General features: G+C 46.2%; 1 protein-coding gene and 1 long non-coding RNA gene across 4 annotated transcripts in view; one reads left to right on the top strand and one right to left on the bottom strand.

The window, feature by feature from the left end:
• The first annotated feature begins 993 nt into the window (after positions 1-993).
• Positions 994-4263, top strand: LOC115296842. Its single transcript, XR_003911088.1, has 2 exons — positions 994-1216; positions 4087-4263. It is a non-coding gene; the product is annotated as an uncharacterized LOC115296842 (long non-coding RNA).
• A 9204-nt stretch (positions 4264-13467) lies between these two features.
• The window catches only part of FYN (FYN proto-oncogene, Src family tyrosine kinase), a 182136-nt gene continuing 180853 nt past the window's right edge, over positions 13468-14750 (bottom strand). For all 3 annotated transcript variants that reach the window (XM_029945651.1, XM_029945649.1, XM_029945650.1), the window contains exon 13: positions 13468-14677. In XM_029945651.1, the coding sequence (XP_029801511.1) occupies positions 14469-14677 (209 nt within the window). In that variant the 3' untranslated portion in view covers positions 13468-14468. The remainder of the gene's footprint in view (positions 14678-14750) is intronic.

Here is a 14750-nt window from a genome sequence, read left to right on the forward strand (position 1 = left end):
AGTGGTGTGGGTCTAGACACATTCTAAAACACATTCTGCTTGCCACATGACAGTCACATTCTGAGGTCCTGGGGGTTAGGGCTTCAACATCTGAACTTATGTCTCAAAAAGAAAAATTTTATGCATAGACCCCTGGGTCTCGCCCCCGGATCAGAAGAGTCCAGCAATGCGTAATTAACTAAAATTTCAGACCCTGTTCCCTCTGCTCCCTGAATGAGCAGTGAGTTCGCGAGGAGGCAGCCAGCAAGGGTAAGAGCGTGACTAGCCTGGGCCCAAGACAAACTACAGGACCCCCCGGTGAGGGGGGGTAGAGGGCAATTTCACTCGAGGGATTTCCAGTTTTAAGAAAGCCAAATGGGACATGGAAACCCTAACATCATGCATCTTCTGGAGAAAGTCCTTGCTAACTACTGGAACCCCCTCCCCCCAGCAGGGGTTTCCCTCCCTCCCTGCTTGCAGCCTCTGGGCAGAGAGAGGGGTAGTGGGTTTGAATCTCTGGAGGGTCGGGAAGGTACCTGGAATAGTTACATTTATCAAAAGTGGGCATCAGGAGTGAGGTAGGACATTCCTTATGTCTGTCCAGACCACATGGAGACATTCTCATTGTGTGAAGGATGAGGTCGGGAGTTTTCAGTGTGTTTTGTTGGTTTTTCATCAGTTTCACCCAAAAAAGCAGGGTTGTCCCCTGAAAAACAGCCCTTTGTGCCCTGTGGGGTTGTGATCTTCTGGGACTCTGTGCTGGAGGTCAGGCTCATCAGATCCAGTAGGGTGGTGCTGCCTTGAAGTCCTGGAATTGAGGTCCACGCTGAGGCCCTGCCTTGCAGTCCCCAGTCCTGTGGGAGAAGGGGCGTGAGCTGGCAGCTCCCCCCGAGCGCTGGGAGTCCTGCCCCCCAAACCTCAGGCCACCTTCACAACTGCTCCCAGGACACTGACCCCAGGCCACCTGCCCGTGTCACAGTAGGGACGTGCTTTCTGCAGGTTGCGTCAGACCAGGCCCAGCTGCCCCCTGCCCTCCCAGAAGTAAGCGCCCACAGCTGCACCCTGGGGTGCTCTGGCCACCAGCCTTCAGTGTCCCTTTTTGCCAGCGAGGGCAGACACACCATGGCACGGTTGCCGGGGATGCCCAGACCAGAGCTGAGGCAAATGGGACTTCAAAGGAGCCCAGAGAAGCGAGTCATGAATCATCTGCTGCTGTGACCGGCCAGCAGGGGGCCAGGTGAGAGGCGGGGAAAGGACAGACCCGCTCAGGAGCACATTCCTGGGCCTCCTGCCTGAGAAAGCCTGGGGACGGGCCCAGAAACCTGCAGTTTAAAGGATCCCCTTGGGGCATGCACAGGCAGGTTTGGAAGTGTTTTAAGCAACCATGTTGGGCTTCATTCAGCGAAGCTTGGTAAGGGTCACAGGTCAGCGTGAGAAAGTGGACTGAGCCTCCCTCCATTGGCTCAGGGGCCAGGGCTTGGCTCACCCCATAAACTAGAACCCAAGCCCAGCCCCCTCGCACAGAGGGAGGCCTGGGGCGGGCAGGTCAGTGGAGGGAGAAGCCTCAAGCTGAGAGGGTAGCAGGAGAGCAAGGCAGGGGGTGAGGGCCCAGGATGGGGCTGAGGATGCAGGTGGGGCGGGCAGGGGTGGGGGTGGGTGGGTGGGGGGCCACAGCTGAAGTAAGGACTGCCATCGAGAAATTCTCACACGTTTGCAAACAGTATTCCGAGCGCTGCCTTCAGGAGCAGCTGCTTTCTATCCTCATGGGTCCACAGGATCTTGAACCTTAGGGGACATGTGTCTCCTTGTGATACAGACACACCCTCTCCCAAAGCCGGGTGTGCCTGGAACTCCAACCAAGGGCAGAGTTCTGCAGGTTCCCAGTCAACAGGGAAAGCTTCTGCTCCGTCGGGCTTCCAGATTTACTAGCCGGTTTCAGCAGTTGGTGTGCGCACTTGAATTTTAGACAAGAGCAGTCCCAACACTTAGAGCAAAGAGGCGACAGACCTTCTGCCAAGCTAAAAGTTTCAGAAAGTTTTATATTACAGCACCAGATCCAGTGTTATGGTTCCAATCAATTCAGGAAATAAAAAGTCTACAATTTATTTGGGTCTCTAAGACTCAGAACTCCTGGCCAAGAATGTGCCCTTTGATCTTCATCCCTTTAATCTGAAGCATTCCCTAAGTGCATTTCCATTTTATGGAACAATGTCTTATATTGGCATAGCACTCTTGACTGAAAAAGCTCAGATTGTGTTTTAGGATTCCAACCCTCAGATTAAATTCAGTGTAACATCCTAGTGCCTGACGTGTGCCAAGTTTCTACCTCCCAGAGCACAGAGGCAAGGAGGGAAATTGGGGGAGAAGTGTGAATGCCATTGAGATGCGAGAAGCCACGTGCGCAGAGTTCCTAGGCCGGAGCTATCACATGTGATGAAGGGTCCAGAGAAGGTTACAGGAGGGGGGTGTTTGCGTTGGGCCGCAAAGGATAGAGAGGCCGCTAAGATGAGGAGGGAAGGCAAAAGAACATTCCAGGCCAGGGGAAAAGACTGGAAAAGTGCAGAGCATGCTTGGGGAGTCAAAGGCAGTTCAGGATAGCCAGGAGCTAAGGTGGGGGTGATACAGAGGGAAGGGGAGAGATGGGGCTGGACTGCACGGGCCCTGACTCCCTTGAATTAGCTCAAGTGACAAGATGGCGCACGGCACAAGTTGAGGGACCTCACAGAGATGGTGCTCAGGAAGTGAGCCTCCAGGTATGGGAGCATGGGAAGCAGCTACTCCCAGTCACTCTCTCTCTAGTGGCCCCTGAGCTCCAGCCACCGCTTACCTCTGCAGACTGTGGCCTCTGCTCCCCGAGAGGGCCCACGTACCCTGTAGGTCAAGTGTCCATCACCACAGCCAACTCGAAGGCAACTGTTCCATTAGCAAGTGGCCAGTCAATGGATTGGTTTCTCCTGGTCAGGATTCTGCCTCCGGCATCAGTAAGCCATTCTTGTGGGGGGAGGGGAGGGTCACACGGTAAACTGGTCACCTTCAATAGAGGGTGTAGTATGCCTTATTTAAAGAGGGGTGTGGGCTGGGCAGGCCCTGCAAATGAGTCTTCTTCCACCAGTGAGGGTCATTGGGAACCACCACAGTTTTTGAGAACACAACACAATCAAAGCTGTGATTTTATATTATTCTCTACCATGAGAAGGACGGACTGCAGATGAGGGGGAGTTGCCCTCACACAGATCCATCATCTGCCACGTACCAAGCCCTCCATTCAGTGCTGGATGCACACTGCTGTATTTAGTTTTCACAAGAGTCCATTTTTACTCAGGAGGAAACTGAGGCAGAAAGTGTTGGAGATGTGAAGTAACTTGCCCACATGCACACAGCCAGTAAGTGGCAGAATCAGGATTTGAACCTAAGATCAGTGCAGACTTGAAATCCGCACTTTGCTGTCAGACCAGGGCAGACGGTCAGCCAGCACAGCCTCTGGTGGATTTCTGCAGGTGCCTCACGTCCCACCAGTCCACCCTGAATCCACCATCTCCTGCGTATTTTCCATCTTTCCTCTTGGGTCTTCCATGTCCACTAATGCTATCACCATCTCCCCAGTCACCCAAAGCCAAATCTCTCTAGATCTGTTTCTTTCTCTGTAAGAGAGAGACAATAACGCTCCGGTCCCAGATGTGTGAGCACTCGCATGAGAATCAGCCCATTTGCGTCACACAACCCAGCACAGGGTGTGGTGCTTGGTGTATGCACAACTAACGGACGGAGTAATTGCTTGACTGTGTGACCACAGTCTGGCCTGGAGTTTTCTGTCTAATCTAGCAGTTGGCAAACTTTTTCTGTAAAAGGCCAGGTATAAATATTTTCAGCTCTGCGAGTCAAAGCATTTCTGTCACAACTGCTCAACTTTGCCATTGTCAGGAAAACCCAGCCACAGACAAGGCGTAAGTGAATGGGCAAGGCCATGTTCCAAGACAACATTTATACAAAAACAAATGGGGGGCCGACTTGGCCCTCGGGTTGTAGTTTAGTGTCTCCTGGTCTTTATTCTGGTTCCCTCCATGAAGGTGGGGCCGTGTCTGTTTAGTTCATATGTTTTTTCCGCAGGGTCTAGCACAGTGCCCGGCACATAGTGGATATTCCACAGATGTTTGCTGAAGGAATGATTCAATGGGAGAAAGCAAGCAAGCAAGAACCAAAGACTGGCTGAGAAGGGATGGAAATCTGGGGATTCCCTGGCTATGAGTTGTAGAAACAGGTTCAGTGTAAGAAACACAAACCACACTAAGGCTTCTAAGCAAAAAGTGATTTAAAAATGGGGATTTATAAACTTGCTGGAAGGCCCGGGAGGGAGGGCTCTATGTTGGACCTCCAGGGACGGCTCCCAGAACGTATCAGAACTGATCTGCCAGCAGAGTGGCCACTGTGCTACAATCAGGAATGGTAGGGCTTGAGGAGCCACCATGGGAAGTATTACCTTAAGAACATGATACCATGGTCAGAAAGTGGTGGCAGGAAGCTGGTGACAGTGTGCCACCATTGCCACCGCCACATCTGCTTACATGTTGGAATATAGCGCCAGCCATTGGATACCTCTTCAGTTGACTTAAGAAAAATTTTTTTTAAATGTTTTATTTTATTTTTGAGAGTGAGACAATGTGAGCAGGGGAGGGTCAGAGAGAGAGGGAGACACAGAATCCAAAGCAGGCTCCAGGCTCTGAGCCAGCTGTCAGCACAGAGCCCGATGTGGGGCCTGAACCCACGAACTGTGAGATCATGACCTGAGCCGAAGCCGGATGCATAACCGACTGAGCCACCCAGGGGCCCCTGACTGACTCTAAATACTCTTGGAGCTGGGGATTGGACATCAGTGGTTCCATGACCTTGCTTTCGAAGACAGCCAAAAGCTGCAGGAAATTGGCCTCTGTATTTCTGCCTTCCATACTTTGTGCACATACGTCTGACTGGTATAGCTTGGTTAACACTCATGATGCTAATGGTAAGGGGGTCTGGAAAATATAGTTTTTCATTTCCTCGACTGTGCAGCACCAGGAGGTATCCTAGAGAGGGAATGGATTCATGCGATGGTTGGCACAACCTGTATTTTCTGGTGATCTGCCGCTGCAAAACAAACCATTCCAAAGCTTGGTGGCTTAAAGCAACAGTCATTCGTTTTGCTTAGAAATTTGAAATTGAGCAGGGCTTGGTGGGGACAACTTGTCTCTGCTCTATGCAGAGTCAGCTGGGGTGGTTCAAGTGGTGGCCTGAAGCATGGGCTCCCCTATGTGAGCAAGTCCACAGAACCACCTGGGAGCCAAGAGTGAAGAGGAAACAGCCTCACCAAGAGCCCCAGCCGAGCCCCTGGGCAGCAGCCAGATCAGCTTACCAGCCAGGTGTGGGCACTGTGAAAGTAAGTCCTCCAGTCCCATCTGGGCGGCCCTAGCTGGTGCCGTGTAGAGCAGAGATAACCCCAACGAGCCCCAATCACAGACCCATGAACACTCAGATTTAGCAGCTTTCTATACCCGAGGTTCCCTAAAAATCCACCCAGTATGCTTTGGGCTTTATCTACCCATCAGTACTGCTGCCTGGCAGCTCTTTGTCTCTTCCAGAAACTGCCCCTCGAGCAATCTGTGATCATGACTGAAACACTTAGATTTTGAAATTACAACCTGTCATAAAAAAGGCAATATTGACCGATTAGGGCTCTGAGTTTTAGACAGCCCTCCAGGAGAGCTCAGGTTATTTCTAACTCTGGTGTTGCCACATACAGTTGAGCCGGCTGTGTACTGCACAACTTTGGGTAGGGGCACCATTTACATGATCTCTTGGCATATTTACTACAATAGTCTTCTGGCAGAGGGCAGCAAAGTGCCTTGAGGTAGGGTAGCTTTTTCTGATTTGCAAAAAGGTCATTTATAGCTAGTGGCAGGAGACATAGGAATGAACCAGTGTCTAATAAATCTGGGGCCCGTGGCAGGGGTTGGTGGGAGAGAAGGGAGGAGTGGGGAGGAGTCTTGGGGAAGAAGGACCCTTTGGCTAACCACAATGGGCACCCAAGAACTAAGAAATGTTGATATTTGTGGGGTTTGCTAAGCCCTGTGGGGCCATCGGGGTTATGAAGGAGGCAAGATAGGCCAAGAAGGCAAAGCAGACAGAATCAGCCACAGACTTGCCCGGAAAGAGAAATCTCAGGGCTGACTCTAATAAAGAAATCATAGCCCTTTGCAGAGACATGGGGATACAGAGCAAATGTGAACATCTAAATAAAATTCTATGGTTCTGGGCACTTGAGTGGATCAGTCAGTTAAGCATCTGACTCTTGATTGCGGCTCAGGTCATGACATCTCATGGTTCATGAGTTTGAGGCCCACATCGGGCTCCATGCTGACAGTGTGGAGCCTGCTTGGGCTTCCCTCTCTCCTTCTTTCTCTGCCCCTCCCGCATGCTCTCTCTCTCTCAAAATAAATAAACTTGTGGGGGTGGGGAGCAGGGGTGGGGTGGGAGGATGGGAGGCAGAGGGGAGGAGGGAAGAGGCGCAGACCGCTGGCAGAGCGCCCCTGCTGCAGTGCAGGGCCTCCCTCTGCCGCACCTGTCATCACTCTGGTTCTGAAAACCTCCGTCAGTCGTGACCGGCTATTATCATTCACAGCAACAGCACAGCTTCTGAACGGCTAGGGGGAATTGCAGGATGACTTTTTATTTCAAATACTGAAGATTGCAAAATCTTTATAGTTGGAACAATGTTCTCCATTCTGCGTCTGACTCCAAAGCAGAATCCCAGCCAAGCACAGCTTTTTGTTTTATCTGTTTATCTTCCAGGGTCTCCTTTGGCTGCGTGCATGTTGCTTTTGTTCTTGGCATGCTGTTTTAAGTGTAGCTTTGCTACATTTCCATTTTCTCTGCTATTAAAGACCAAGTACTTATTTGAATTAGAGCAGAAAAACACTGACTAGAGAGAAGCACTGCTTTCCCCTCTGAAGCATGGTGAGGCCGAGGTTTAGTGATAGCTGTGACAATGATGAACGTCCCCCCCCCTGCTTTCATTTAGAGACTTTCAGTAACGTATAAACAAATATTTTTTGGAATTTGCAAGTGAAAGGAGGGAGGTGAAGTGGCTCACACAGGATCACGCTGATTCCTCTCCCTTCCCAATTACCTCCAAAATTACGCACTGGTGAACAGTGATGGAGCTGTTCATATTTTAAATCAAACCAAAGTCCACTGAAGTAGGAAAATTATGCATTTTACATAAATGATGTGGGCAAATTATTATTCCATTTTTTTTAAAACAGGGTTTTTCCCATCACTTTACTGTGCACAATGTAATATGGTTAATTTACCAGAAAGCATTGTTATTCATTCCCTAATTCTCGAGGCAACTGCTGCCATTGGCTTACCATTTCCTCACTGTTCTCTGGGAATTGACAGACTTCCGGCTCCATTACGGTGGTTTGGGTGCCCGAGCAATCTCGCGAGGCTCTGCTTCCCTCATGTCTTCCAGTGCTCATCCCTCGGGAAGAGTCTAAAAATGAAAGGATTCACGTATCTGGGTTTAGTTTATGCCTGGCTTTAAGTGAATCCTTTTGTAAATGCACACCAAAAAGAAAAAAAGAAAAGGAAAAAGGAAAAAAAAGATGAAATCGCTTGTTATTTGGTAATATTTCCCCACAGTATTATTACATGTACGATTTTCATTAAAAAACACTATCTAATACCCATTTCATTCTCTCCTGCTTCTAATTAGCTACTCATTGATTATTACGTTGCAAGCCCTTGATAATTAACCAAAGGAAAAAATTCCAAAACAAAACAACCAGGAAAACATCTTGCAACTGCTCATATATATCTTCTTTCATGAGTTTACATACTGCATAATGATTCAAGCAAAATAGCCTAATAAGTGGAAGAGAGGAAAGAATGACAGTGGGTTCATAAATGGGAGAAACCCCCCTACTCATTGCTATTAAGAGAGGTGGGAAGGAGTTATTACAAGCCTCTCCTGCAATTCTTTTATTCTCATACGCTGTAAATATATTGCAAACTACTGTACCATTCCAGCTGGGACAATGAAGCCAACAATCTGCGTAAAGCCTTTCTCTCTGCCCTTTTATGGTATTATCTTCAGCTAGCCGCTCAGTGATCAGAATAACCTATGTACCTATATAGTTTTTAGTGTGTGTGTGTGTGTGTGTGTGTGTGTGTGAGAGAGAGAGAGAGAGAGAGAGAGAGAGAGAGAGAGAGAGAGAGAAGAGGGAGATTGATTTAGATTTTCTTTGGTTTGGTTTTTCTCCATTTAGATGCATTTTCTGAGCACCTACTATATCTAAAGCACAGGCTAGCCGCTAATGGGGGCTGGGAATCAAAAGGTAACACATCTATAGGCAAAAAACACCAGCCCTACCATTAAACAGTACATGGTCTATTTCTACTTGTCCTTTGTGATTGAGTTCAAACATCACCTCCTCCAGGAAGCCTTCCCTGTACTCCCCATTCTGGGCTGGACAGCACTCTTTTGCTATCACCTAGCAGAGACCTTATTATTTTTTTAGTCTTTTACTATTTTTTTAAAATACTTAAAAAAAAATAAACTCTACTCCCAATATGGGGCTCAAACTCACAACCCTGAGATCAAGAGTCACACGCTCTACCACCTGAGCCACAGAGTCACCCTGTAGAGAGCTAATTGTAAGTATCTTTTATGGGTCTCCATTCTCACTGGACTGGGAATATTAATTGTCTCTGACTTTCTAGTGCTAAGCACAGGGTTTAGCCCATAATAAACACTCGACAAATGTTTGGAGGAGGAATGAATGTTAAGTCCTTATATATATCCACAGTCATATCTACCATTATCCCACTACCTTGAACAGCCTTGGCAAAGGAGTCTTCTCATCCCAGTGCTGGTTTCTTCCTCCTTGTCCAATGTCTCCGTCCTGTTTACTCTCATTTGCTGCTGTCTTGGACCGGCTGGCTGACTCGACCAGACTTTTACTTCATGGTGTCTCTGGATGGTTTTCCTCTTACCACTATCAAACCCTCTTGTCTTCTGTCCCATTCTCAATTAGGGGGGCTGTTATTTACTGAGAGAGAAAAGGGAATCAGATAAGAGAATATGTATTAACGGGGGTTAATGTTACCTCTTCCAAATATGTTATTTTTATGTTAATAGTAATATTTTATGGACAGTATCTCAAGCAGGGCACAGGTGCCCCCTGCGTCACGCACAGTGTACCAGGAATCCTATAAGCCATAGTCTGGTTAACAGTGCACAACCTGAAGGTCTGGGAAAATAATTTCATGTGAAGATAAAAAAATGGATATCTTAGAGAGAATATCAAATATTCCTAAGAGTACAAAGTTGGAATGAGACCTTGAAGGCCCCAGTCCCAGGGCATGCAAGTTTATTTCCGTTAGTGCTGGGATGAGTTCTGGGGAGAGGTTTGGAAAGCACTAATGGGGTTCACCTCAGGCTATAGACTGGATCTGTAAGTCATATATTGAAGACTGGTGATCACACGTTTGCAAGGGGGCAAGGCTGGCACCTCGGGCAGCTCACAGCAAATCCTGGTGTGCTCAGCATGGTCCTAGATCAGTGTGTCACTAGACAGCATCAACCACTTAGCCACCGTCCGTCCATCCATCCATCCAACATCTACCATAGCTCATCATTGCCCTCGGTGCAGGGAGAATGATGGCAAACCAGCTGGGCGATACTGTTCCCAAGGAGCTCACAGTCTGGTAGGGAAGACGCATTAAAGAACAGTCATATTATAAAGCACATTATTAGAAGAGCAGTAAGTATTCTGGAAAGGAGCACAGTGTTCTGGCTGCTGGGGGAGCAGTCGTTTCTCACTGATCACATTCCCCTTAGAATAGTCCCTGCCAAGCTGGGAAAACACTTTTTATTTTCAGTCCTCAGAATTTTAAAAATAAAGGCATATCTCCCCCCGCCCCCACTGGATTCTGAATTTCTGCATGTTCAAAAAGAATGAGGCATGATTTAGGAATTTATTATGAAACATTTCTGGGGATATAGGTATATATAAATTATGAAGGTCTATTGGATATTTCAAAGATACTCAAGATAGATACACATTTTTCATTATTTTCTTCTCTGTAGTTGTAATCTATTTTTGAGAATTAAATAAACATATATTGCTGTCACTTGCTCATTAAATCTGTACTCCACAATATCGTTTTTAGAATAATACATTTTTGAGCTTCCTTTCCTCTGCCCCCAGATTATTTTTTTTTCTCCTTCCTTCCCCCCTGCCCCCATCCCTCCCTTTCTTCCTTCCAGCAAATATTCTGGACAGTCTCAGTGAATCCCAACAGTAGAGGATATAGTGTTAAGAAAGCCCCCCAAAACCACTAAATCTATTAAAATGCATTTTGGGAACAAATTGACCAAACATCATTTTATCCAAATATAACTTGTTAGGAAATGCCTATTCTGTCAAGTGAGGCTCTCTTGTCCTGGGTGCTGACGGAAGAGCAGATGACATCCTAAATGCAGGAGGGATCTGTGTAGCTCTTCTCTGCATCCTGCTGAAAACCTTACCTTCTTTCAAGACCATGAAAGAACCATTCCAATTAGTGCAGTACACATTCTTAAGGTCCCATAGGAAATTTCAGATAGCATTTTGTGGCTCCAATGCTACTAGAAAAATCCTCTGGTGCCAAGATTTAGCCACAGGAGGATTCCTGTCTTTCTCATGGCAGGTAAACACCCTCTGGCACTTGTCAGAAAATCTTCAGTAGTGTGCCTGTGTTTGAGGGTTTATGAATACCCTTTTCTTGGGGAACTACCTGCCTCCCCACACACCTTTCTTTGCCGCGGCCAAGCCAGAGCCAAATGCGTCATTAGCTTTGCTCTACACCCTGATACCCTAACACACCGGAGGCCCTGCATCCACTCCTGGCTCGCTGGCCCTCCCAGCCCATCCATGCACCACCAGCAAAGCACCTCAGGGAGTGTGAGCAGCAGTGAGCTCGGCTGAATGGAAATCGTTTTGTCACATTTTTGGTGTCTGAGCTTTGTCAGATTGTTTTCTCCCGAGCTCTATTATTTGCTTTTGAGAAAGTAAAAAAAAAAAATAGTTAATTAGGAGGTCCCCCTCTGCAGCCCAGCATGCCAGACGCCAGCTCTCCCAAGGGAGCAGAGCGAGCGCTTCTTCACCACCAGGTTACTAAAGACAAAAAACTTTGCCGGCACTTGCTGCTAAGGTACCCAGTATACCTCGTTTCATTGCGCTTCGCTGAGACCGTGTTTTTTTTTTTTTACAGACCAGAGGGTTGCAGCAACCGGGCATGGACTGAGTCTGCTGGTGCCAGTTTTTCCAACCACATTTGCTTCAAACACACTTCATGTGTTTCTTGTCATTTTGGTAATTCTCGCTGGATTTCAAACTTTTTCATTATTATTCTATTTGTTATGATGATCTGTGATCAGTAACTACAGCTTACTGAAAGCTCAGATGATGATTAGCATTTTTTAGGAATAAAGTATTTTTAAATGAAGGTTATGTACATTGTTTTACACATGCTATTGCACATTTCACAGACTCGTATGGTGTAAACATAACTTTATATGCGTTGGGAAGCCAAAACATTCATTTGACTTGCTTTATTGAGAGATTTGCTTTATTGAGAGGGCCTGGGGACAGAACGTGCACCATCTCTGAGGTAGATCTGTAGTTTTTGTTCTGAAAAAGAGAGCTTTCTGGTTAGTGGATTCAGGTTCCTCACTCCAAACATCTACAACTTGTGAGGGGCACAGGCTTCGTGGCATGTGCTGGGAATAGAAGGAGTTTCATTTGCCGGGACTGGTCGACCTCAGGAATATCCCCAGGTCACACGTTACCGTTAGGAAGAGGGAACCTGAAAACATCTCTGATTTCTCTGTATTTATAGCTGTGCTTTTAGGTTTCGACTGCAACCTTACACAAAATGCTTCAGAGCAGTTGCAGTGCAACTGACCCAATTCTTTAGTTTTGCTTCATAAGTGAGAATCCACAATGAACTCAACTGATGAATTCAAGGCTATGCTTTGGTTTGAAGAAACTCTCTTTCTTTTCTTGAAGAATCTCTATTTAAAGCAGGTTATAACGTTTTTGGTTGTTTTTTGAATGACTGGATCAGAAACTTACACAACAATCCTCCAGAGAATATTTGCAAATTATCCAACCTAGTGGGATGTGAAGATTAAAAAGTTATCTTTAAAAATATCTAGAACGTTAATAAATTGCCCAGTAACGTGATGGTAATTGTAGAACATCTTTGAAATTTTATCGATTTATCAATTGCATCAGTACCAAAACCAATACCATAAAGACTTGGTTAACCAGAAAATCCCTTTGTTTTATTCCTTTTTTTTTTTTAATGTTGGAAACCCTTTCTAAATATCAAGGTTATTTCAGCAAGAAAACTCCTGTTTGTATAATGCCACACAACAGTGGAGATCTTCGAATCACAGGCTCTTAGATCTGTAGGAACTAACCACAAATCTCATCCGACCCCCTCATTTCTGCATTCAGGCCCCTAAACAGAAGTGCCAGATGGCTGTTCACGGTCCCACAGCTGAATGAGCGCAGAGCTTGGACAGTTGGTGCAGTCTACCCGCCGCCCCTGCTCCCACACCAGGTTGCTTCCCCGCTTGGTGACATGCTTACGGAGGTAGAGGGCCACTGGGAAAGACATATACTGACTCTAGGGGAACAACGCTTCTTCTCGAAATGGTCTTTCTCCTACAAGTAGGATACAGAAAATTCCGGTTAGTGAAAATGTCTGGTAGATTAAAATGTTCAGGTATGCTTAGTCTAACGATCCTCTGAACCAGCTAGACAACAGCTCAGCCCTTCTGGGGGTGGGGGGAGGAAAGTCCCCACTTTGGTGATCTGAATGTTTCTGTCATTTGGAAATCATTGCACAATGGTTAAATTCACCAGGTAGCTCCTTGCCACCGGACGTGGGGTGGATATGTCACTGCTAGAGTCCCTTCCATGATTTAAACAAATGAACAAAAAAAAAAAAATTCAAATGTAAAATGGTCTCTTTTTAATTACTAAATTAAGAAAGTTAAACAATTTAAAAATGTAAACTCACAAATCATAACAAAAAAGGAATTAAGATTTCAGAGTTGCTACCCAGTATTAAAAACTTAATAGAAATAGGTTTCTTGATTTGTTGTTGTTAAACATGTAATATAAGGTTGGTACAAACAGCAACTAAAAATGTAGTACTTTTTTTTCTTTTCTTTTCTTTTCTTTTTTTTTTTTTGGTGCATCCCCATGAAATGTAAAGTAGTGCATAGTTATTCCACTGGAGAGTTCTTGGACATTTAGAGAGTCATTTCATTAGCAGTACAGGACGTTTAAAACACTTATTTTACAATGGGAAATGTACAACCCCCACCCTCACAAGTTTTAGTTGCATGAGAAAGTTTAGCAGGTTGCCGTGACTATAAACGCTATGGGGTTTAGACCATTTAAATGTGGTTACAAGGTTTATTAAATAAAAAAAGGTTGAAACATTTCAGCATTCGTCTTTTTGTACAAGAAGTATGTGTGGTATCCACCTTCCAGTTCCCCGGATAGTACTGGCCCTAGAGCTGGCCGTTGGCTTGCTTGAATACGCTTTTTAGGTTTCAAGAACAAATCGCAGTTAAGTCAAAGCAAAATACTGGAAGCAGAACTTGTGAGTCCAGTTCTGGAGCTGCTTTTGAAAAGAGTCAAAGTAACAGCCGTCTACAGGTACAGTCATGAACCAAAAAAGTACAATCTAAATTAAAGAAGAAAAAAAAAAGGATCATGCTTTGCAAAAGCCAAAAAGGAGGCCACTGGTTTGCAGAGCAATGCCAGTAGTTTCACGCAGATTTGGCAGTAAGAGCCTCACTCTGGGTCCCGAGGCTTTACGGCCCAGGTTGGCCATGATCTCCACATTAGCACCCACGTGGTGTGTGTACAGGGACAGACATATTATATATATTCATATTCATAAAAAAGAAAAAACCAAACACCTGTCCTGATTGGTTTTTGTTAAAACATGAAAAAAAATTTTATTGTTTTAGACAAAGAGGCCACTTTTGGAAAATAATACTTTTTTTTTTAGTTGAATCAGGTGAAGACAGTTAAAATCACATAGGATTTGCATTTTTAAAAAAAGGAAAGCACTCGGATTGTTGGCACTGGAGTAATTATTTACACTGAACAGAGGTTTGGCCTTTTACATAACATCAATACAATGCATTTTCCAAAGTCTGAGAAATAACAAGGTTCTGTCTCGTATGCTTCACAGAGGAGGTTCGGATTTGGGGACAAGTGTCATTAATGAGGGCCATGGAAGTTCGTCAGCTTCAGAGTCACATGCAATCTGGTCCAGGACGGCTCTCACTGCTCGAGCAGCAGCTGGCTACGGAACTGAAAGCTAATGGGGAGGGGGCGGGGAAGCCTCTTGGATAAGGCCTCTCTCTGCAGACCCAGGTTTTCTCACAGGTTTTCGCCGGGTTGATACTGGGGCTCGGTGGCGGTGAAGTAGTCTTCCAGGAAGCCCTGCAAGTACTCGAAAGTGGGCCGTTCCTCGGGGTCCTTCTTCCAGCAGTGGATCATGAGCTCGTGAAGAGAGACGGGGCAGTCCTGCGGGCAGGGCATCCTGTAGCCGCGCTCCACCTGCTCCAGCACCTCCCTGTTGTTCATGCCTGCAAGACAAGGCCGTGAGAGTGGGCCCCTGCCGCTCCCCCTTCCCTCTACTGTGCGCCTGCAGCGGGTTCA

The sequence above is a fragment of the Suricata suricatta genome, chromosome 7 (assembly GCF_006229205.1).
Source record: "Suricata suricatta isolate VVHF042 chromosome 7, meerkat_22Aug2017_6uvM2_HiC, whole genome shotgun sequence".
In the NCBI taxonomy this organism is placed as follows: domain Eukaryota; kingdom Metazoa; phylum Chordata; class Mammalia; order Carnivora; family Herpestidae; genus Suricata; species Suricata suricatta.